The sequence below is a fragment of the Octopus bimaculoides genome, chromosome 7 (genome assembly GCF_001194135.2).
Source record: "Octopus bimaculoides isolate UCB-OBI-ISO-001 chromosome 7, ASM119413v2, whole genome shotgun sequence".
Lineage (NCBI taxonomy): Eukaryota > Metazoa > Mollusca > Cephalopoda > Octopoda > Octopodidae > Octopus > Octopus bimaculoides.
In genome coordinates, this window is record NC_068987.1 from 104,337,542 (window position 1) to 104,364,080 (window position 26,539).

At 36.1% G+C, this 26,539-nt stretch overlaps 1 protein-coding gene across 2 annotated transcripts in view; it reads left to right on the plus strand.

Annotated features, from left to right (window-relative positions):
• LOC106876061 (tryptophan 2,3-dioxygenase) overlaps nt 1–26,539 on the plus strand; it is a 92,700-nt gene that overhangs the window by 43,838 nt on the left and 22,323 nt on the right. The window contains exons 6-7 of one of the 2 annotated variants that reach the window (XM_052969833.1): nt 12,628–12,689; nt 21,075–21,101. In XM_052969833.1, coding sequence (XP_052825793.1) covers nt 12,628–12,689; nt 21,075–21,101 — 89 coding nt within the window. The remainder of the gene's footprint in view (nt 1–12,627; nt 12,690–21,074; nt 21,102–26,539) is intronic. The other variant, XM_052969834.1, reaches the window with a different exon arrangement.

The following is a 26,539-nucleotide window of genomic DNA, read 5'->3' on the forward strand; positions in this document are numbered from 1 at the left end:
CTGAGAGATTATATTTACGCCTCATGATCTGGGAAACCGGTTTTGCTACCCCGTGGGTCGGGAGGATCTTAGATCTTTATTTTTAATTTTCTTCTTTTTGATAATATAACCTACCAGATAGTTACCGGTAATCAACGAGTCTCCCTCCACTCAGAATTGCTAACCTTATGTCTAAATTAGAAACTACATTATTTTATTTATTTTTAATCAGTTTCCGTCTACCAAATCCACCCACAAGGCTTTGGTCGGCCCGAGGCTATAGTAGAATACACTTGCCCAAGATGCCACGCAGTGGGACTGAACCCAGAACAATGTGGTTGGCAAGCAAGCTACTTACCACACAGTTATATATATGTGTGTGTGTGTGTGTAAAGTAAATACATTCAATCTTTATTAAATATATGTATTTAATGGGAAATTCGTTCGAACAAATGTAGATGTGCGCGCGAGCATGTGTGTCTGTCTGTCTGTCTGTGTGTGTAAATCTACGTTGTAGGCATACAGACATGGCAAATTAAACTGCACACATACATACAAACACAAACATACACATATAACAAAAACTATGTTATTAATGTAATAATGTACTCTACAGGTTGATCGTGTGTATTTATATATACATACACAATATATATATATATATATATATATATATATATATATATACATTGCATTTATAAATATATATGTAATTATACATTGCATTTATAAATACTGCACACACACACTCTCTCTCTCTCTCTCTCACAACACACACTTATAAATATATAACTTTGCTTGCTCACAATTAAGTCTTCATAACACAAATTATAATTTACTAATAATTAGTGCAGTGAGCAAAACGGGGTTTTTGAAACAAGAGTAGCAGGAGAAAAGCTACTTAAGTAAAGCGAGAAATAGTATTCACACACATATATGCTTGTATGCATATATGTATCTGCAAGTGCAATCTACTGCGCTCTTACAACCAGTCTGAAAATGTTCTTCTGTTACATACCAGCTGGTTAGAGGAAATATAAATATATTGCCTCTACTACTCTTGTTTTGGTTCTAACCTCATTATCATGTGATCAGTCAAAAAGATAAACATGCTCGTTCTATGTATATATGTGTATATTATTAATCTCCGTTCCTTAACAAATTGTGTCAAAATATATCAAAATTTCGTTTAGCTCGGAGTAACAAGATATATCATTATAACTATTCTTTTATCAGTCACTTAACTTGTTAACTGAAGCTATATATATCATGATTCACTTTTAACTTATTTACTCACAGGTTGTAACTGTTGCCGCTGGACAATATTTATGCCTTTACTTCAATGTTTGCCAATTCCCTTAACCGTTAACAAACCAATCCGGCTTTTAAGAAAGTCATTGAATTCTTGAAAATGTAAAAATTCCACAGTATCTGCATGGTGGTATTGTTTATGAAGTAGTTTGAACAGGAAGTGAGTTTCAGGACATATTAAGCCGCGTTGTTGTTGAGGATAAGAAATGTGACAGCTTCTTCGCACTGCTATATGTATAACAATTACAAAAATGTGGAAATATTTGTCAGTACTCAATCTACACACTCACCAGTTATTTTGATTTGTTGTCATCTATGCCTTCTGCATCATGTAATTTATTTTTAAAGCAAATATTGTTTTATGATCTCCATTTGGTTTAATCAAACACTTTTCCGAACACTTATTTTGCGAAAGAAGGAAGAAAACACGTTTATGTATTTGTTTTGGAAGATTCCTGATGTGAAATCGTGTGTTAACGCGGAAGTTTATACTAACTTTTAACCCTTCAACTGAAGCCGGGCCCTGAGAACCTTATTTGACAATGGAAAAACACTTACAAAGCAAAACCTCGTGGGATATAGGCAAAACTGCTGAAGCTAATCTAAATTCTTCGAATGGATATTGCTGTGTGTGTTTCGCTGCATTTTTGGGAGTCTTCGTCGGGACAATTATGACTGCTATCGGAGTGTGCCTTATTTTAAATCACCAGTACCGTATATCTAGCTTAATACCAAACACATTATTATATTTCAAAAATATTCAACTTATTGGACTAATTATCTTGTGTTCTGGATTACTTATATTCTCAATTAGTTTAGTTATTAGTTGTGTATTTTTGATGTATGGAAAACCAGAAATCTTAATGTGCACGAAGGAGAACGATTACCCTTATTTAACTCTTCCACAAGGGACCCCACCTCCTGCAGAATCGCAAGAAACGTAATATCGTTTAACAAACGTGAACGGATACACTTTTTGGCGAAAGATTATAAATTATTATAGTCGGTTACCTCGCCTCGTTTCTTGACTGCGACCTCGTAAGAATGAATGACAAACTCGACCTTGGCGAAATTCGATATCTGAACGTAAAGGCCGAATTGAGTAATTTTTATTATTTTTTTTTTTTATGATAATGTTTATTTCACATTATTAATGATAAAAATGATTATATTTTTGTATAAACTTTATTTCAAATTATTCTTTCTGAAGCATGCATCTAAATATTTATAATCTTACTGAAAAATGCATCAAGTTCATTTGAAAAAATAATCATATAAACATTATTTTTCAGCGGAAAGCCGGGCGAAACGCTTAGAGGTATTTTGTTTGTTTTCATGCTCTGAGTTCAAATGCAGCCGGGGTCGACTTTGCCTTTCACCCTTTCGGGGTCGATAAATTAAATACCAGTTACGCTCTGGAGTCGATGTAATCGACTCATCCTTTTCTCTGGAATTTCAGGCCTTGTACCTACAGTAGAAAGGATTGTTTTTCAGCGGAAAACTCATTTTTAGAGCATTTTACCTATATGTTTTATATTCTCTTGTTTTAAACAATCGAACAACTGTCTCATCAACCCATTTTATTAACATATTTACCATTCGAGACTGTTATTCTCGATGGCAAATTTGAAGAAGTGTAAAATTTTCATTGATATATCATGTCCCCCATCAAAGCACCGCCCGCAGCAGATCGCCATTTACCCTCTATCGCCACTAGCCACTTTACTGTTTACATACATACAATGGGCCAAAATAAACCTGACAATCACGTATCGTTTCAATTATACAACACTCATATATTCATGTTAATAGACTTTGATATGTCAGGAACGAGAAGAAAATCATTTTTATTTACATTATCATTTATCATTATCCTGTTTATTAATTTTACCATAAGTAAATTAAATCAGATTAAATAAACGAAACACGTTTCCGTTGTGTGACCCAAAACTTTGTACACCAAGGAATAATAAATTAGGAAAGAAATAACTTTTTGAAACCTACTCGTATGTATTCATGAATTAGCTTTCTCTCATAGACGCAAGGTTCCGAATAATAAAGAAGTAAGCTGATTAGTTGAATGATTGATTCGCTATGCAGTAGCACGAGGCAGACAATATGTACTGCAGAGGAAGAAAAAAAAAATTATATTTTACTTGTTTCAGTCTGGACTGTAGTCATGCCAGGAATTTTAGTCGAATGAATCAACCTCGGTAGTTTTTTTTATTCTTTTTTTTAAGCCTGGTACTAATTCTTTCAGTTTCTTTTGCCGAACCATTAATTTACGAGAACGTAAACACACCAGCACCGGTTGTCAAGCGGTGGTGGGGGACTAACATTCACACACACACACACACACACACACACACACACACACGTTCCAACGCACGAAACTCTCAGCCTTTGAGTTATTCTGTTGCTTCTGCTAAATATTAACGAAAATATTCATATTCTAAGTTCTATTTTTGCTGCTTGCATATATTGGCGAATTTCAGAAAGCATGGAAACTTTGGAGGATGTAGTGTCCCGACAGCTAACAGCTGATTCGAGTAGTTTATTCCAGGCTTCAGCAATTCTGATCGTGGTCGCCCAATTTCACACCACTGCCTGGCACCCTGTGTGCTTTTAGCGGAGTTCACTCTGTTGCGAGCATTTGGACTAGGCTTCCGGTTCGGCAATACCTTCCTTCCATTCGTCTCAGAGGTCCTGTAATGTGTCACAATCACAGTCGTGACTGAATGGTAAAAAGAAATATCAAATACTTTTAGGTCACTAAGTTGATGGTTGCGTTCAAATCGATCTGGAAAATGAAAAGTCTCTATCACGTGCTTCAGTCAATGGACTATAGCCGTGCTGGGGCATCACCTTGGAAGGTTTTGATAGGACAGATCAATAATTTTTTTCGAAGTGTGGTCCTTATTCTATCAGACACTTTTGTCGGACCGCTCAGTTATGGGCACGTAAACAAACCAACCGGTTGTCAAGCGGTAGAGGAGACAGACACAAAGGCACACACACACACATAAACAACAGGCTTCCGCACAGTTTTCGTCTATCAAATTCACCCATAAGACATTGGTCAACCCGGGGCTCCAGTTGAAGAAACTTACCCAAGATGCTGCGCAGTGGAACCGAACCTAAAACTACGTGATTGCAAAACCAGCGTTAAACCACACAGCCATGCCCGCGCCTATGGCCAAATTATCGACGAAATATTACCATCTTGTGAGGTTTTAAATTATAACAATAACCAGTTAGATCAAATACATTACTGGACTGTTGTCGCAAGAATTACGAGATCGAATCAGCTATAGAACCTGCCTGTGTTACTGTACTGGGCGCTTAATTTTTTATAATGGCTATTTACCTAAAGTACATATCTATGTGCAAGACAACTTCCAGAATTTCCCCGTTTTGAGCTATACTTGCAGTATAAGAATAATCAGATTACAAGAGTTGGATTTCGTTTAGCATATGAGGATTTTCCATAAGGCAGACGCACGTGTTATTTGCATGTTTTAATATACGTTGACCAAAATCCAATACTTGTAAATTACAGTTATACAAAGGTTATTAAAGTTAAGGACGGTATTGCATCATTTACAGAGCTGTTTGAAACTGAACTACTAAGACTTTACTCGCTCAATAGTTCTTTAATGGTCATTCCAGTGACCAGTGGAATGATAACACTATGTAACACAATTTTTGTCCTTGCGTAGCAATTTCGTATTTGCTTACCCCTAGAAAGTATGAAAAAGGACTAATATTTCCTTCAAAGTTTGGTTTTGTTACATTTATTTAAACCTCAGAGAATCCCTTTCATCACATGGCTATGATGCTCCCCCATTACTCCTGCTCATTATCAAAGATGCACATATTGTCAGCCACTAAGGGACATGCTCAAGTGGTTAAGGTCAAGCAACTGACAAGCAAATCTGTGGTACTGAGCAGAATATTTACTATAACGATAGTTCTGCTTCAGCTACTCAGCGCTGAGTCTATGTGAAATGTAATGGAAAATAGGCCAGTTTCAAAACGTTGATGTCTTGGTCACAAAAACAAAGTTTGAAAGGAATAGAAGTCATTACTTTTGATGTCTAGATAGAAGAAAAATACGAAATAACATTTACTGAACAAAGACAAAAAAAATTGTTATACAATGTAATATTAAACACACATATGCAACACGATCTTAGCCAATGGCATAGCTAGTGTGTGGCGTTCGGGGCAGCCCTTGAGTTTTCCTCCCACCACCTTCGCCATACAGCCAATATAGGCTTATGCAGCAGACCCAAAATTGCTTCCCTCATATAATCGTCACCCGAAGCCGACTGCTCTACCTCACCCTCCATCTACGCTACTGGTCTTGGCCATTAAAGTTTAGGTCGATTCGTTTCAAATAATAACAAAACACTTTTTGTTACTATCATAGTTTGTATCATATGAGTCCAGCTGATGTAGTTCAAATACTCGTGGCAGCACCAAAACATCAGTTATTTGACAGGAACTAATTAGGAGTGGTGTATAATTCTATCGTTCATTTGTAACGGTTGTATTAATGAATTAATAAGTATGTATAATATTGTACTGTAAATTAATAAACTCCTCCTTATCCGGTACTCAAATATCCGGTACTCAAATATCCGGTACTCAAATATCCGGTACTCAAATATCCGGTACTCAAATATCCGGTACTCAAATATCCGGTACTCAAATATCCGGTACTCAAATGACTGTCAAGCAACTGATAGCCAGAAAAAGGTGTTAATTAGGGTCACGAGAATTTACGCTAATTTGTGTTAATTAATCAATTATCCTTAAAAAAGAAAGTTTCTACTGTATCTAAAATGGATCGTTGCTGCTCAGCGTTCTGTACGATTTTAATCTACTACATTTGCCGTTCCTGTAGGTTAATAAATCTTCTTAAATTCTATTTATTTATTTCTATTCCTCTCATTCCTGCTTTATTCAGAATATTAACGACAATACTGATGAATATATAGAGTTTTAATGAATTATGTAGAGTGCTATGGTAATTTAAAAGGTGATGGTCAGATATCCAGAAAATTCAGTTATCCGGCAATTCTTCGGTTCCAGTGGTACTGGATAGAAGGGAATGCACTGTATTTTAGAAATGTTGCAATACAGTACACAGCAGATATTTTCTTTAATTCGTAAATACTGTCTTGCATCATGGGATCACAATAATTTTACTGTTAGGATTTTGGAATTAGTGTTTAGGATGATTCCTGGTTTGGAGTTCTTTGTTTTAAGCATCAAGTTCTATTCCAAACACCGACATATACGGTAACTGGAAAAGACAGATTTTATTGTAAATATTACTTGTGATATACCAACACCATCTTCAGAAAGAGATTTGTCTCTTCTTGTGATGTTACAAAAACCGAGTAAAGACCAAGCTTTATAAAAATTATCAAATAGGTGAAATGTTTTGTTCTGGCTAAAGGCTTAAATTCATACGTGGAAAATGCATATACATTACATCATATCCCTCTGACAAGCTAACCTTGAAAAAGCTCGGTTCTCAAAAAGATAAGCAAAGTTCAGTTCATCAGCACTGACATATAAAAACTTCGCAAGTTTAGCAATTGACCTATATTGGATATATTGGTCTAAATTTTGACTGGTGTGTTTCATAGGCAGCAACAAATGCATATGTTGTTACAAGTTATGCAACAAAATTATGCAGGTTCCCTTCACATTTGGAATATACAAATAAGTTGTTGTCTAAATTCCATTGATTCAACACGGTCTCAACTCGAGTCTTAGAATTATTTTTCTTTGTTTCATTTGGCATAAAGAATTTTCTCTATGATGTCATGTATTATGATAACCCCAATACGTTTGTCGTGCCTGGCAAGTGATTTGGTAGACAAAAACCGAGTGGAAACCCGTCGTGTATGTTTATGTGTGTGTGTGTGTGTGTGTGTGTGTGTGTGTGTGTGTATAAGGATAAGCATATTAAAAGGGGTCCGTGGGAAGACTAGTTTAGATAAAAGGCGTCGTTGGTAGTGAAAAGTTTGGGAACCACTGTGTTACACTATTCTTTAATTATACTTTGTAATGGAAGCTGTAAACAAAAGAGTTTGGTTACGGATTTCCAACAGGTTAGTGTCTGGATTTCTCGTGGCGAGAGTGACAACAGAATGTCTATAAGTCGAGATATATATGTAAATGTATGTGTGTGTCTCTTTCCTTTCTCGAGCGTCTAATAACACTATCCGTATCACGTCCTCACTTTGTTGTTTTTTTGTTATTGTTTTTGTCTTTTTTTAAACTGTATATATATATGTATATATATATATATGTGTGTGTGTGTGTGTGTGTGTGTGTGTGTGTGTGTGTGTGTGTGTGTCTATAGTTACATATATGCACACTTGCACGTATCTCTATATGTGGGTGTATACATACCTACTTAAATAAATACATACATATATTTATAATAAAGTAAGAGAACGACATTTTATATATATATATATATATATATAAATATATATATATATATATATATATATTATTTTATTCATAATTGCAGTGTGGAAGGTGTTTCTAAGCTATTTAAAAACACACAAAAACCGTTAGATTCACCTTAACATTCAGATTTAATTTCCCAAAATATTTTTGTCGCTTTGAGACCGCGACCTGTTCACTGACAAAATTCTGTACTGCATCTGAGAAGGTAGAAGTTGGTTCATGATATGTATGTATGTATGTATGTATGTGTGCATGTAAGTATGTGCGTATGCATATGTGTACATGGCTATGCATGCGTGCATGCTTATACGCATGAGTCACTACGGAATTCCAGTGGATTAGCCATAGGTTTACGACAGACTACCCCCCAAAGCACCCCAGAAATAGATTACCTGTCCTAGATACTGAGCTGTGGATAGAAAATACTATGATTAACGGAACTGTTAAACCCTGTTTACTCCACTCACACTATCGTAAACCTATGGCTGCTCCACTGGTAATCCGTAGTGACTCAGTGATGTCAAGTACTACCAAAATCAACATCCTCGTGGCAGACTTAGAGTAATGAGGAACGTGTCCCCACTATGCCAACCACAAGAACGACAGCGACGCATCCAGCACTACATATTCCGAATGCAACGTTCCGGATACACATAGTACGATAGAATTAGAGTATACAAAGGAGCGGAAACAAGATTCGAACACATTCTAAGAGATGACGAAAAAGCATATGCCCCCTACACCGCAACAAGTTCTGGAATAGGTTGGAGAAGGACACCAACAAAAGAAATAATACTAGTACTTGATATGATAACAAGAAGTTTCACAGTGTAATGTTAGGAACGAATTGGGTAGGGCATTTAAATTGCATAAAAGACAGGTAGGACTATCAAATCTGTATTAAGTAAATCATACCCATTTGATAGAATCACGTGTCAGATTAATTGTGCAGTATGTTCTACAAACCCACCTATGAACTGCAAAAAGAAAAGCACTGTATACCAGATTAAGTGCCAAGAAGGGACTTGCGCGATTATCCCAGAGTCATATATTGGAGAGACTTCTAGGAGCATCAATGATAGGTTCAAAGAACATCTGGATAACTACATTGAAAAAAACAAACAAACCAAACTCCATCTTCTATCAGCATGCTGTAGACTGTCACAATGGCTCCTTAGGGAGACTTAGGTTAGACATCTTATCTATACATCCCACTGATGCAATGATGAGACAAGTCACTGAAGCTGTCTGTGTGCAGGAATACAAATCCACCCTCAACCGTAAATCCGAATGGAGTAACACCCAAATTCCACTCGAATCAACTTTTCTCAAAGTTTTCCTGTAGTGGGCTAGGTGGAGGGTTTTTTCCTGCTTTTGAATATGTTATAATCATTTTTATCATATGTTTCCAGGTCTATCTTAGCTTCATGATGGTAAGCCACCCACCTTATCCTTCTAACAAACTCATTAGTCCTATGGATTTATAGCCAGATGCATATATCCTTACTATGAATGGGGATATCTGACATTTATTAATTTGTCACCACCAACAACAATTTAACTGTCAATTCCCAATGGTTTTAAAGGGATCTAAGGGGATGTAGATTACTTGCTGCATTGGGTCTTTTGAATGTGATAAGGATAAAGATGAATCTTTCTTGACCCCCTTTATTTTCTTTCGCTGCTCTAAATTATAGTAGGCTGTAGGGACCCCCCCCCCAAATCCATTCTGCTACAATAATAGCAAAAAGAAGCAATGTAATTTTTTCAATCTCTAGTTCTGATGAAAAATTTGCCAAAAGATTATAACGGAGTATCCTGTATACTGGAAATCTATATCGTTGTATGCTTCCGAGGAGAGCGGTTTATTTCAAATTGATGTAATGTTTGCATTGATCGATTAACCGGAGTCGCTTGAAACGGCCGTAATGCACTGATACCTGGATATCCTTGTTACTTATTTGCTTTATATATATATATATATATATATATATATATATATATGCATATTCCTTTGTTGAGCGTTTTGTAATGAGGATTGAAATCCATTCGATAGACTGGACGCACGCACATGCACTTATACATACACACACACATACGCATTCACACACACATCACACCACACTTTTACATATATGAACGCAGACGTTTGAAATAAACTAGACTCCAGCTAAAGAGCCTTGCCACTGTTCTTCATAATTTTTTTTACTTACTCTTATTCTCTTGCAAATGATCAAGCAAATTTTATGCAAATCCCTCTCTCTTTCTTTTGCACACACACACACACACACACACTCTCTCTCTCAATTGTTTCACTAAGCTCAGAACATGAAACGAAGGATCTACTGTAGTCAACAGGATATATTATTTTACATCAAGTATGTGGACGACGCTGTTATTTTAAGTCATTCCGGAAACATTACCAGCTGGCATACTTAAGCAACTTTTCAGAACAAAGTGACAGTTAAATAGACAGCTCGCTCCTATTTTCTATTTATGGTAACACGCATTGAGATAATGCGTGCAGGCATACATACTTTCTTACTGCTGTCTGTCTTTGGACTGAAGCTATGCAGGGTCACTGCTAATCGACATCACTCGTCTGTCTGGTGCTTATTTTATCTGTCTCTATCGAAAAGTCCACAGTGGTGCAAAGGGATGTAATTCAATAACTGAATACAGCAATATAATTTTGTTTGATGCACCAATCAATACAGCAGCGGACTTTCGGAATTGTCCCACATAAGTTGGAATTTCCCTGTTTTTGTCGAGGGTTTTCGAAATTTCTTATTACATCCCTCATTTCAGAACGTGGTTGGGTGGGATCTCTCTTTTACTTGTTTCAGTCATTTGACTGCGGCCATGCTGGAGCACCGCTTTTTGAAAGGAAGATTCGATCTCGGCCGAATTTGAACTCAGAACGTAAAGACGGACGAAATGCCGTTCATCTTTTTTCCCGGCGTATTAACGATTCGGCCAGCTCGCTGCCTTAAGGAGAGTACAGCAGGGTTCGCCACCATCCCCTGCTGGAGCCTCGTGGAACTTCAGGTGTTTTCGCTCAATAAACACTCACAACGCCCGGTCTGAGAATCGAAACCGCGATCCTACGACCGCGAATCCACTGCCCTAACCACTGGGCCATTACCCACTAAATCTCTTTTCGTTCGTTCGTTTCGTCATGTTACAATATTCCACATTTTGAATCACATGCAAACCGCATTTTTAGAGACAAAATTTCGTAAACCCATTTTCCCTTTCATCTTATTCTTCACAATTATAATGAGCAACTTGGGAAACTGTCATTTCTATTGACTCGTGTATACTGAAACTATCAGGTGAACTTTACCTATAAATCAAATGGTATGGCCTTGAGACACCCTGTGACACGCTGACTCTACCAGAATATTATGCCAATTATGCACGTGTCTGTAGATTACTAAACCCCCATCACGTTATTTCACGAAGCAGTAATTCAGTTGATCGAACAACCGTTTCTTTATCGCCGAACATTGCGATGTGTGTGTGTGTGTGTGTGAAAAACTTGATATCAAATCTGCATCTGTCATCCAACCATGGAATTTTCCCTAGATGTAAAATATTTAAGCAATGTTTTATCCAAAGAACTAGGATGGGAGCAAGATTTGGAAAGGGCACCGCTTAGTTTGTTTATTGAGTTCCAATGGTCGTGCTATCGAACCTCGTTATTGTTGTTTAGCTAGATTAGGTCGAAGAAAATATAAGGTAAACCTATAGAATTACACCTGAATAGTGTATACGAGTGATGAAAGAAGGAGAAAGATCGAAAGGCAAGAGAAATTTACCATAATAGCCGGAAACTTTAGGTAAAATAGTCGGTAAAATAGTCCGGCACTAGTGAATTCTTTGGATACGGTTCATGATTAGATATCTTATATCACCAAAGTTACCGACAGGGGAAAATGACATGGCTGACTAACAGAATTAACATCAAACGCCACATTTTAATTCCTCTTGGAATATTCTTGTTTGTTTATCTTCCTTTTTATGAATACTACATGTGTCACAATGTCAGTTTATTTTCTTTAACTGCATAACAACTTATATAATAGTTCAATGTTTTTTATGAGGTTGTTTTTTACTATTTCTTTCATTATTCCATATGACTTGATATGTTTGTTCACTATGGGTTTGATACGACACTCTATGTCATCAAATCACCTATGTAACTTCACAGCTAATAAATAACATAAATGTTCTGCTTTATGTATTGCTTTCTGATTCACTCGTTCGCAAAGCCAGAGACGCTGATATACATGCGAGTGTAATACATGCGAGTGTTACACTGCTTTGTGTTATTGAAATCTATTTTAGTAATGTTATATTTGTGCTTGAGTGGAAAATAAACAAATCTTTATCATTATTTGTTAAATGTTATCCAAATATCAAAAAAAGTTACTGCTTCAATTGTGTTTTCATAATGGGGTGTAAATGATAAACGTACACTATCTTATCTAATACATTTTATTTGTCATGCAATGACTGCGGTTTCAGAGACGTTCAGTGCCCTTCTTTCAATTCACTTCTCCTTATTATCTTCGGTTCATTTCTTGTTTTGAAACATCTTCCTACTTATTGGTTGTAAATTGAAGAAAGTAGGACAAAGTGATTTATTAATCAGATTTATTCACTAACCAAGTTTATCTTTTCCCCCTTTGTTAGTTTCCCCATATCTGTTAGAAGGAGGTTAGTTCCTCTTATATATGGGGACCGTCTGAATTAGTCAGCTAAAATCATTCTATATTCATGTTACTATGAAATAGATCCGAGATTATTACTATAACTATATTGTTTTCTTTCTTTCAGCTCCTTGTGGACCAGTTCACAATACTTGAAACCATGACTCCGCTAGATTTTATCGATTTTCGGTAAGAAACGTTTTAAAATCTACTTTCCTGTAGTAGCCGATTACATATGTGTTTATGTAGTCACGAAGAAAAAAATAAACAAAAAGCATTTACTCGTTTGTTAAAGTTATTGTTCTGTGATGGTGAGGTTAATGTTTATATTCATGAACTGCAGATCAAGTTTTCTAAAGATATAGTCGATAATAACATTGTATTGCTTAATTTAATTAATTTACTTTCTGTAAAAAAAAAACCCTCCATCTGTGATCAATATAGAAATATATACAAAAAGTATCACACACGTAATTTAGATCCAGAAATCTCACAAGGCACTTTAGGTTTAACACATTCAAGTTCATGTAAGTCTGTCTTCTAAATATTAAATAGAAGCACATTAAAGAAGGTCTATTTGAAAAGTAGAGCTCGTAAATGCTAAGCTCAGTCCTTAATTTCAATATGAAACGAATTTGTTAGTGTTTATTTGGCATAATATCACAAAAAATAGAAAATAAACTTTGTGGCTATCGTCCAAATGTAAATAGAATATTTTAGGTTTGTAGGAATATGTTGGCATCGATATAAAGTTTTTGAGAGAGTTGATCTTTAGTTATAATTTTTACCTTGAGGCAGCTGTCTTTCTTTTAGTTTCCATGTACAAGATAACCTTGCTTCTTCTGTCCAGTGATTTCTATTTATCGATGCCGTAAAAAATATTTAATATTCTGAGAGAACATGAAATAATTCTCTCTTGGAATGGTGGATCTCGAAGCAAATAAAGCTATAGATAACAGCCTGTAAATATTGGGCCAAAAAGCCTCTCCAAAGGCTTTCTTAATCCAATATTTATACGCTGTTATTTATAACTTCATTTGCTTTGAGATCCACCATTCCGAAAAAGAATGATCTCATCTACTGTTTAATTGTCTTAATGAATTGCTTCTTGTTTACCACTTTGTCTAAATACACGATATATTAAGGATGTCTCTTGCTATCCTTAATATATTCTGTAGTTAGAGCGCAGATAGTATTTCAGTCATTTCTATGGAAACTAAGTGGATTGATCTTGATAGTCATTTTGAACTACTTACCTTTTTTAATTCAGTTTCTGACCACACATGATCATACTTAAGATTAATCCTTCATATTCTTGGTGCTTTCCTCGCCACTATTGTCTTTCCTGACAATTTCCCAACTTAACTTTTCTTTCCTATAAAAAAAAAAAATACTTAATTGTTGTTGTTTTGCTTATTTCAGTCCTGATTGAGCAAATTTATTCTCAAAACCATTTCAACCGTGACCATCTTGTCTTTGTGTTGTATTTCAGCGACTATATTGTCCAATGTATCCGTCATTACATAAGATAATAGGATATGATTTAGGTATATTTGGCTGATATTCCAAGCCTGTCGAGCGACCACTTAGAAGCCCCCATGTTAATTTGAAGGTACATTATTGTTGTTTAACTCCAGATCAACACTGTTAAAGCAAACCTATAATTCAAAGCATTCTAACCATAACCATCGCACTTTTTTTGTTTATCTAGAACAGTTGGGCAATGTGTTCTGCCTTTTTACACATGACTACCGAAACCTATCAAAGCATTACTCAATGTTTGGATTACCATCGTACATTTATTTTGATCGTGTTACATCTTCCATTTCAAAGGATTTAAAATACTTCTTGCGCCAGCAAGGTTATAGCTACCAGGAGAATTACTTAGAATCTATCAGGGAATGGCCAAGCAAAACGATATAAAGGAATGTTTTTTGGGACAACATCTCTGGCCCTAAAATCGTGACAATTGAAACCCTCAGAATAGGAGCTAGTTCTTCCTGATGCCCTTCATTTGATTCGTTCTCTACTCTCGACTTCAACAAATTCCACTCCACATCAACGCCTTTTTAACTGTCAGTGTGACTCTTCAAGTGTGTGGTCCGTCACCTCATGGCTCTTTTCTTTGTGTAACAAAGTGCTTCTGAAGTGTCGCACCCACCAAAGTAATAACGATCATTTATCAGAAGTGGAACTCTTGAGTGTCAATTAGCACTTTGTCGATGACAGGTTCTTCGATGGTTGGAAGTCTACTAATCAAACTCCCAGGTCGTCGACTTCCTTAACCTTCGATCCATGTGCAATTTAAAGACCACTCATCAAGGCAGGTGTAATTTTTATAGAGAGTCGAAATCACCCAACAAGCCTAGTTTCATTAAAACAGTATCGAGACATTAAATATCGCACTCAAAGACGCTATACTAAGTGACTTATGTCACAATACAAATGCTATGAATCACCATATTTGCAGAACTTCCGTGGATATCTATAAACAGCTTTTCAAATCTAAAACTTAATATTGGTTTCAGATTTTGGCAGAAGACCAGCTATTTTCGAGGGAGTGGGTAAATCGATTACATCGACCCCAGTGCTCAACTGGAGCTTATTTTATCCACCCCGAAAGGATGAAAGGCAAAGTCAACTTCAGTAGAATTTGAATTCAAAACTCAAAGACGGACGAAATGCCGCTAAGCATTTTGACCGGTGTGTTAACGATTCTGCCAGCTCACCGCCTTAAATCTAAACTTAAAATTAACCTAGTTTATACTAGCAGCCGCCATTCTAACATGTATAGGTCTATGTACCACCGACATCTCATTAGGTTAAATTAAGCAAACACTTCTACTGCAGTAATGATTTCTGAATTAGCCTAACGTTTTATAGATTCTCGAATATATACTTTCCTTTTGTCCCCTTCACCACTCCCAACGATTCTTCTAATGCTATTTTAATATTCTACATATTATGAAACAAAAATATATTAAACAACATCGTGTTAACTAAATATAACCCTGAACATATCACACACTCATCACACCTAATGACATACTCCAGCTAAAAATATTTACCCTTTCTATCGAGATGTATTTCAAATTAACTGCTTTATAACTTCTCTGCGTGTGTGAGTGTGTGTATGTGTATGTGTATTTCTGCAGACCTAGCGTTTTGGCTGAGAGGTTCGCTTCACGACCAAGTAGTTTCGACTTTAGTGTTACCGCGCGTCACTTTGGGCGAGTGTCCTCTACTATAGCTCCAGCTCGACCAATTGCCTTGTGAGTTCATTTAATCGACGGAATTTTCCAGAAGTCCGTCGCACGTGCGCGCATGTTTGTGAGTGACTGTATTTGTTAGTATGTGTGTGCGCGCGTGTGTGTGTGTTTGTAATTGTGGAGGCGCATGATTTAGTGGTTAAGCTATTGAACTCACGATCGTAAGCTTGTTGTTTCGATTCCTGGAGCGAGCGATGCTTCCCGTCCTCTCAGTTGGCAATAATGAGTGATCCCGCAATGGACCAGCGTCTAGGCGGGGTAACATATACACCACAGATTTCTTTTTTGATATATATGATCGTGGTTGTTGGCACCTCGCATCTAGTTATTCGAAATTTCAAGTTCTCGATCATCAGACTGGACACGAAGTGCGACATTGCTGATCTTTGTGTGCAGAATATATAGATAAACATCTGAGAAGGAAGAGTAGATAGCTGGCAAAAAAAAAAAAAGAAAGACAAGAAAAAAATCCTTTCTAGTAGTCGTTAGGGAGTGGGTCAAATGAGTAGTTGTTGCATGCTTATGTGCCGGTCGACCTTTAGAATTATATTAAATGCCAATGAAAAGTATTCATATTCACCCTCATCATATGCATTTAGTTATAATTCTAAATAGTAAGTATTGAAGAGGGTCCGTTTGTTTGCGTCAGATACACTGAGAAGTTTATCTATGAGTGGGGTGAGTTAGATAAATTAAGCGATAAATAATGTATCAGAATTAAATCACTTAATTATGTGGCCGTACCCATGAGGTTAAGTAGTTGTAAATATGCATATACACGTGCATACATGTAAGAATATGCACGTTCAAATGAGATTTTAATATGCAAAAGAGATTGAAAGTTGGATGAAGGTTGTTCAGCTGTTTATATGGGTTAATGCACTTTTCTTACCGATATTTCTAGAAATGTTAAATGTTGTGAGTGGCATGTGTTCATCTTAGAGTTTTTACGCTGTCACTATTACATAAATTGTCAAGAAAGCCGCCAACAAACTGTGAAGTAGTCCCTCAGGAGACTCTCTTTCCATTGTCATCGCACTTCAAAAACATTGAAATAATGTATTTATGATTTTACGTTTATGAATTTGTGTGGCAAGATTCCTATTTCTTATTTCTTTCCTACTAGGATCAATTTAAATATTGGAAACCCTCTTCTAGTTCTTCTGATTCACGCTATGTTGAGCATAATATATCTGTATATAGTGTACGTTGAAACAGGCGAAGTGTTCCAAAGGTCGAAAGTATCCAGGTTAATGATTGGGAGCGTGAAATTCGAATAAGCAGATGTGAGATACCAGCTATAGTCATAACTATATGCCGGTGTTTGTTTCTCACCTTTTGACAGCAGTTGTTCATTTATTACGTTTAGTACCACATTTCAATCAAATATAGGGGTCGATCTGATTAGCTAAACCCTTCAATGCAATGTCCCAACATAAACGCAGCTAAACGAGTGGAACAAGTACGAGAATAAAAGAAATGTGTTTGAGTGTGTACAGCTCTCTTTTATAAATTTCGGCGAATAACTTTTCTCTTTTTTTCTTACAGCCGAATTTAGAGGGCATCGTCTGCTAACCTCTAACAAACTTTTTACAATGTATGAATATTGCATGTTATTAGGCCTGATTTTCTATCCAACATTTTTGTTTTATTTTAAATTGTGTGTATTAGACTCAATCCTTTTATCCGAACAGTTTATAACTTTTAATTCCCGCAATCTGCTTACTTTACGAAATTTAAACACGTCGCGCTTGCTTGCAGACAGACAGACACAGACAGACACAGACACAAAACACTTATCTATACATAGTCTACTTGCCTTTGATATCAGTGCATTTGCGAGTGCATTCATTTGCAGTTATATATATATATATATAGAAAGAAGAAGAGAATGGAGATTTTGAAGTTAAAAACAGTTTATTGTCAGCAACAGATCGATCATTATCTCTTACAACCGTTTCAGTTATACTCAGTGAGATTAAATAAATATTAAATTCACATTTCTGGGCATAGTCTCTTCAGGGGTTAAAAATATACATATACCCGTAGATGTTTTGTATGTTTGTTTGTAGATTCATCACACCAATCTGCTGAGTATAACTGAAACGGCTGTAAGAGATAATGATCGATTTGTCGCTGATAATAAACTGTTATTAACTTCAAAATCTCCATTTCCTTCTTCCTTTACATGAATATAAACTACAGTTTATATACAGCATATTATTTTAAGAAAATCAATTCCCCACAAAATATTAAGTATTGAACCAGTATTTCCTTGGATGACACCATCCCTTCAAGGTTGCTTGTCCGTAACTCAACATTATTCTTTTACTCTGAATGAGAGCGGCTATGACCAATTACTCTACACCAATTATTCATATGCATAATTGCTATTAAAAGTGATTTCTTAAAATTTTGCGCCTTCGTTTTTACGCAGATTTCTATTATCTCACTATTCCTGAAGTTATCTAAATATTCCCGCCGCCCCTTATGCTCACCTCCCATTTAAAATAGATTACTTTATTCTTTTACTAGTTTTTTTTTTAATTATCAATGCTTTATTCTGTCCGATTTATAATCTATGACACCTTCAGATTACTTAATAGCTGCCTAATTATATATACAAACAGATAAAGACGCACAGTCTCTCTGGCCTCTGACGACAATGTACTTTCATGAGTAGGCGCAGTATGGCCGAATGGTTAAGTTCACTTCGCAAGCATGAAGTCCAGGGTTGGATCCCATTGTATGTCATCTTGAGTAAATGTCATTTTTCTATACTCTCAGGCTTACCCATACCTTGTGAGTGAAATTGTGTCGGCGGAAACTGCACAGAAGCCCGTCGAATGGATAGTACTTATATTTCACAATGGTACAGTCTTGTAACGCTCTGCGTTACACTGATTCTACCTGAAAAATCACATTAAATCACAAACACGTGTATGTGGGGTGTTCAGCTTCTTGCACGTTAATTCAGGAGATGGTAATTCATTTGATCGAACAGCTGAATCCTCGTTATCGAACGACGGAAATCCTTCACCACATTTGTGTGAATTCATTTGCGTTTATTTATTTCTAACCATTCGTGATTGCTTGTTTCTCTTCGTGCTTCGCCTGGTCGTTTAGTATTTGTTGTCTGTTAGTTTAATTTTTACTCCGATTTTTGTCTTTCAGAGTTTTCTAATATTCAAATACTTCTAAAATACTTCTCCCCAAACCTCGTACTCACTACCCAATCATCCGACAATCAACAACAAAAGTGACTACTAGAAGTTGTTGACTAACTAATGATATTTTGACTCTAACCCACTCTACGGCCATTCTGCAGCTCAGTGATGTGTCTATGCGATAGTACAGCAATCTGCAATCAAGACAAGAATCTTGTTTTAAATATAAAATAAATTACATCCATTCTTCCCCTAATTTTGTAGGGGTCGTGACCCCCAATCTATAGATGCTTAATTTATGTTTTATTTTTTGTCTAGCAATTTTTAAACCATTTTCCTGACATTTGCACAAATACACTTCCACACCTTATATTATGTCAAACATCTATATCTATAAGGCGGTGAGGTGGCAGAATCGTTAGCACTTCAGGCAAAATGCTTAGCGGGATTTCGTCCGTCTTTACATTGTGAGTTCAAATTCTACCGATGTTAGCTTTGCCTTTCGTCTCTTCGGGGTCGACAAAATAAATCCCATTTAAGTACTAGAGTTGCTGTAATCGACCTATCCACTCCCCGAAATTGATAGCCTTACACCAGAATTTGAGATATCGACATATATATATAATATACACACACATAAACAATGACAATGTTATTCAATTTAATCTTTGACATAGTAATCAAGTCGTGGTATAAAATTCAAGCGCTGTTGAATATTTTACTGCTCTAATATTTGTATCTTATGAAGGCGGCGAGCTGGCAGAAGCGTTAGCACGTCGGGCGAAATGCTTCGCGCTATTTCGTCTACCGCTACGTTCTGAGTTCAAATTCCGCCCAAGTCGACTTTGCCTTTCATTCTTTCGGGATCGATAAAATAAGTATCTGTTGCAGACTGGGGTTGATCTAATCGACTGGCCCCATCCCCCAAAATTCCGGGCCTTGTTCCTTGAGTACAAAAGAATATTTGTACCTTTTACTTGTTTTAGTCATTGAATTGTGGCCATGCTGGGGCACTGCTTTGAAATGTTATGCCGAACAAATTGATCCTACTACGTATCTTTTTAAATCTGGTATTTATTCTATCGGTCTCTTTTGCTTAATCACAAAAAGTTACAAGGATGTAAACAAACCAACACCGGTTGTCGAGCAGTGTGCGTATGTGTGTGTGTGGAGGCGGTTAGCACAAATACAAAGCCACACACACACACACATGCGCGCGCGTAATACGTGCAGTATTTATTTACGTTCCTTTACGTTCTGAATTCAAATCTCATTGAAGTTATTTTTGCTTTCCACCCCTTGGGGATACATTGGATAATGCAGTCCCAGATACTTCTAAAAAGATTAGATTGTCATATTTGCAATCCTTTGATCATAGATTTGCCCTGATGTGGTTGACCTGAATTTGAGCAATTACAACGAAAAATACACTTCATATTTAGCCAAGAACGCATTTTGTTCGATGTTTTCGATAGGTATATTGTTGAAATACTTGTCTACTTGGTTTCCTAATTTTTATCGTGTGACATGTTGAGAATTTTATCTTAAGATGTTAGTGATTAAAATTTGCTCTCTTAGTTTTATTTCAGAGGTAATTCTGCTTGATATAATTTACTTTACAAATTCGCCAGGTAAATTTACATTTAAAAATGTGGATTAATATATACTTCATGTTGACCCTGGACATCTTTCGGAACCAAATATAGTCTGACACATAGCTACTAGATCTCAAAAGGATTTCAAGCGTAGTCAAGATCTTAAAATCACTGATTTGATAATTTAAAATTGGGGAGAGTGCCTTCTGCATAAAAAATTTATAGTTAGAGCAAGCCAACATAATGCGATGAACCTGAACCTAAAACATCCTTTTTTTATGAATTGTAATTACAACCGTAATAGTAAGAAAAGTTAATGGATGTTAATTGTTCTTGTATGTTGTTCGGTAATCATGTTAGGGAGTATACACTATTCAGCATATTATATCTGTCGTATTCGAACAATATTTGTTAGCACTATTTTAAAAGAAGTATCATTATTGAAGTTCAAAGACATTACACATTTTAAAGACTTCGTTTTGATTGTTTCTTTCTTCTTATCAATTCTCTTCAATGCTGCATAATGACTGTTTGTTCTGGAAGACACAAAGCTTCAGATATTTCAGAAAAGTATGACATCTTTATTTTGCAATTTGCTTATAGTTATGCATCTTCGATCTCTGGCTGATACAATCTGTTGTAATCACTTGTTGAATGTCTACAGTTTTCACTAGTAATATTTTGTGTGCTGCACATCTTTTGGTATTTATCTATTATCGAGAGTCACTTTTTTTTTTATTTACTAAAGGATTAGTATATAAACTAGGAGTAGGCATGGCTGTATGATCAGAAGTTTACTTCGTAACCACATTGTTCTGAGTTTAGTCCCATTGCGTGGCACCTTGGGCAAGTGTCTTCTGCTGTAGCCTCGGACCGACCAAATCCTTGTGAGTGAATTTAGTAGGCGGAAACTGAAAGAAGTCCGTTGTGCATATAATATATACATATGTGTGTATGTAGGAAGGGATGTATCCGTGCATGTCCCCCACCACCGCTTGACAACCGATGTTGGTGAGTTTACATCTCAGTAACATGGCGGTTCGGCAATAGAGTTTGAGAAAATAATTACCAGGCTTTAAAATATAAATAAATCCTAGCGTCGATTCATTCGACTAAAAATATTTCAAGGCGGTCCCCCATCATGGCGGCAGTCTAATGACTGACGCCACCCCCCACAAGATAAACTATAAAAGACAAGCTATTACACACATGAAACAGGTGTAATAGACGATTTGCGGACTTTCGAAAAGGCTGTCACTGCTTCATGAGGGTGCAAAAGAGTATGGAATTGGGTGATTGATTCCTTTTTGGAAAGAATATTTTGCCTAAAACATTTGATGTTTTACATTTTGGCTCTGCAATTCCATGCCTTTACTGGTAAATTTCTTTTTGGTACTTTTCTCTATACCGTTGTGATAGCTATTCCGATATTCCAAAGATCAACTATTACACTCATCTCACACGTGTAATAGTTCATTTACTAATCATTTAGTAAATGAAAAAAAAAATGGAAAATGGCTGTCGATAAAAAAACTTTCCAATTTTTATTATTTTAAAATTTCTTTCCTCTGCACTCACTTCCTTCTTTAGTTTATAGAACATTGGATTTTTGCTTTAGTTGTAAATGCATGCACATAGGTCGAGTCACATTTTATATAACAGAAGATAATAGATGCTGCTGATTTCTCTTCAAAGTCTGGAAAGTGCCAAATGTAAAGTCGACTTGTCAAATGCAAACTTTTCGTAGAAATAAATAATTCCATCCGAATACAAATGTGAAAAGCATAGTTTTCAACCGAGACACTTTGATGAAGTAATAAGAATATTGAATACAAAGAGAAACTTATTCCCGTTCCCTGTTTAAGATTATTTTAAACACCAATTTAACTCCCAAAACTGATAACCGGTTTCAGTTTATCAAATTTGTCAGTTGAATCCGAAGAAATTAGTGGTGATTTGCTTGAGACAAAAATTAAGTACAAAATATTCACGAAGTACAATTAATTATTTTCGCTGCAAGAAATGTAACACTTTTGGTAGAAGCCGTCAACAGAGTTTAACAGTCTGTGGGTTTATCATTCTATATAAGTTAATAACTTGATTAATGGGTGAATTTTGATATTTCTTCTACATTCACTTTTGTTTATGTCAATAAAAGCAATGTAATCACGAAGTGTTGCTTAGATCGTTGACTCACATTTGTTATATATTTTAATTAACAATTTACTTACGTGGACACATTAATAATGTAACACTATATGTGATGTTTTTTTTACAATGAAAACTGACATGGTGTGAAAGATAAAAAATATGGATATGCAATAACTTGTTAATAAAAGCTGTGGATAGGCATAGTTATCAAAGCATCGGACGAAATACCTTGCAGTATATATTTCAGCTTCTTACGTGCCAAGTCCAAATTCCGACGAAATCAACTTTGTTTTTCCTCCTTCCAGCTTTGATAAATAAAGTACCAATTCAAGACCGGTGGATAGGTAGATCATAACGGCGGTGGACATGGGGTTTTGCGGCTCTTGTTCTGAGTTCAAGTCTCACCATGTCCAATTTGGTTAACAGACTCAACCCATAGCCTTAACACCGCTAAAGACATCCAAATACCAATATTTAGTCAGAGATGCTGCCTTTCCTCATCTAATTAAACGATTAAAAAACAGCCATAGCAAAGAAACACACACGGCTTTATTGACTAGCCTACTTGACATTCTGCTGCTGTTATCTAACCGCAGATCAATTTGAGTTGACCTGTATTCAAGGATATTCAGGTTGACGGACTAGATATTTTTTCTACTTGCTGTATTTAGAGGAATGGGTAGTGGCCGTTATCTTTGCAATCTTTCCGAGACCGGTGACCTTGATGCTATTAATGTCCTGTTTAAACTGTTGCAGTTCCACACCTGCAAGACAGTCATAAGAAAGATTAATATTTCAGAGGAACGATGTTCTAGATAGGAAGAACTGGAGGTGATGGTTAGTGTAGGCCGAGAAGTGGGCTTGGCATAACATCCTCAAATACTGCATTCGTTTAATTTCTTTTACTACTGATTAGATCATCAACACACAGAATTGCTATTATAAATTATTTGTATATATCTGCAATTTTTATCTAATTATCTAAACAAGCTATTTATATCAGTAGTTCATATCGCATAAGAGGTGTGTTACATACATTCGCGCGCGCACACACACACTCACACACACAATCGTCACTAAAAGTGACTAAGGGTCAAGTCAGCACCAGCATTGCTAGAAATAAGAGTTAAAATAATTTTTAGCCGCGAACAGAGCATTTTCTGTTCATCTGAGCACACTTTCTATTCACTGACAAGGGAGATAACCTCCTCACAGAAAGCAAGGGCGTCAGATCGGCCGGCCGATTTCGGTGACGCTATTCCATTGCCGATGGGTAAGCTTAATCAACTTGTCATGTTATAGAATATAATCAGTGGCTGATTCAGTACAATAGTAAAGTGAAAATTATAAAATCATTAAAGTGGCTAGACGTAATTAAAAACCAAAAGACACAAATACAATCGTCACTAAGAGTAACTAAGGGTGCTATCTCCCTTGTCTGTGAATAGAAAGTGATCTATTGAACAGAAAAATGCTCTGTTCGTGGCTAAGAGTTATTTTGACTCTTATTTGTAGCAATGCTGGTGCTGACTTGCACCCTTAGTCACTTTTGGTGATGATTGTAATCGTGCCTTTCGGTTTTAAATTGTGCCTGGGTGTTTTCCTGGTGCTAAAAAGTAGTAATATCGTCCTCTTTAGGACTGCCACATTGTGTTGGTAAATAGACTTTACTGTTCGGTACTGTTACTACATATTTCTCGCTCAGAGATTTAAAACTAGTTGTTTTTCTCTTTACGAGATCAGCAACTGTGTGTCGCTTTAAAAGTTTATACTATGAGCAAGGTCGAGTGACTACCATCTCTAGCCGACGATTGTCCTGTGCCGAAGAAGAGAAATAACTCAGAAACCTTGGTCTACATGTATCGCTAACGCTAGAAAGGGAACAATAAACTCCCTTGCTCATAGTATACGGACACAGAACATGTGTCGGTAGCTAGCTGGAAAAGATGTTTTCCTGGGGCTAAAAAGTAGTAGCTTCGTCCTGTGTAGGATTGGCAAATAGACTTTATATATATTACTGTTTAAATGAAAGAATATATGCATATCGTTGACTGATACGAAAGTGGTTCTGATTTCCTTTTTAAGTTAATCACTGTTATTAAAGTAGTCTTTTTAGTAACATAGCTGATAGTTCTGATCCTGATGCGGGTACCGATGTTATGTCATTCGATATTTTACTATACACAAATCAGAGTAATTTTATACAAATATAAATAAATAATGTGTTGAGCTACTATTCACTATTGTGAGATTCCATGACATCGATTAATTGGTGTTACATATCTTTACCGGGTGCAGCTGAAATTCACCAGTTGACAATATCTATTATAAACTGGTTACTACCAAGAAAGCCAGAAACTTATTTTCAGTTACATTATTTCGTACAAGCTGCGACATGATCCAACACTTTCTGACATGTTCTGGACACAACCGAGTAATTAAGAAGTTCGCTTCGAAACCACATGGTTGATGGCTCTAACTCGTAACTATATCTTCCAATATGGTTACAGTTTATGAGTGGAATTTGGGAGACAGAAACAGTAGAAATCCGCCGTATGTATGTATGTATGTATGTATGTATGTTATCAATCAGTTTCATTTCTGTATTTCTTGTCAATAGAGAAAGAGCCGGACTCTAACATAGATTCAAGGCTCCTTCATTGGAACTTTTATCAACATCATCTAGGTATTTGTGCATATGTGTGTGTGTGCAGTATTTGGTGTTGGTGTATGCGCAGATTTGTATGTTTGTTTTATGGATGCGTTTTTATGTATATATTTTCATGTATGTATGTATGTATGTATGTAATGCGTGCATATGTGTTTGTGTTTGTATGTGTTGTTGGTTACATTGTGTTCCTGTATGTCCTCTAACTTAGGAGTTTGAAAAATAGAGAACGATAAAATTAGTATCGGATTGAAATAAGTAACAAGATCGAGATAAAGAATTACAATTTTTTGAACCGTCATTGATGTTTCAGTAACTTTACTTTTTTCCTAGGTAAACCCATTTTTACCCCTGGAAAAAGGTAATCCACGTTAGTCTATCCTTTGATCTGTCCAGCATGGAAAGCTCTTCCAGGAGTTTGTGCTCCGCAGGCATGGTTCTCAGGGTCATTGAGGCACACATGCCATCACCCTGCAACAAGGACTAGACTTGGTGGTGAAAAACGTAACTATGCAATACATTGGTTCAACATCTAAAAAAAAAAACCGTTTCCATGACAAGTAATGCAGCAGATTTTTTTAGAACCGCTGGTCGCGTAATGTAGAGAGATTTAAAAGAACCTACAGATGTACTGGAAGCATTTGTTTCTCCCATGAAATATGCTGTGGAGAATCTAAAAAGTATAAAAATTGGTGAACTACTTCAATTTGTCAACTAACATTCTGTAATTAATTGCCACACTCTTAAATCAAATCGTTTTAAAGAACTCATTGTAAAATTTATCTGTTAAAAGGGGATTTCGCCAAACTAGTCTCCGTGTTACCATGAAATTGTAACAGAAAAATTAGGTCACCGCGACTTTGGCCAAATGGAAAATATGAGTTAGCATTTAATAAGTGGTTACTTGACACTGGAGACAGTACAATGATAAATTTCGCCATCATAGTTCGAGGAGAATATTGCTTAACAGATCATAAGTTTTGATAGAATGTTTTCGTGATCACTAACAACATAGAAAAATACTGGCTAATAGTAAGAAAGCAGAAGATTTATTCATCCCAAGATGGAATTTAAAGTTCAGTAACATTAATACTCCCTTTACTTGAAGCAGTTGTCGGTTTACTATGACGTTAACATTCGCAATGACCGTTTAGAAAACATAACTATATATATATATATATATATATAT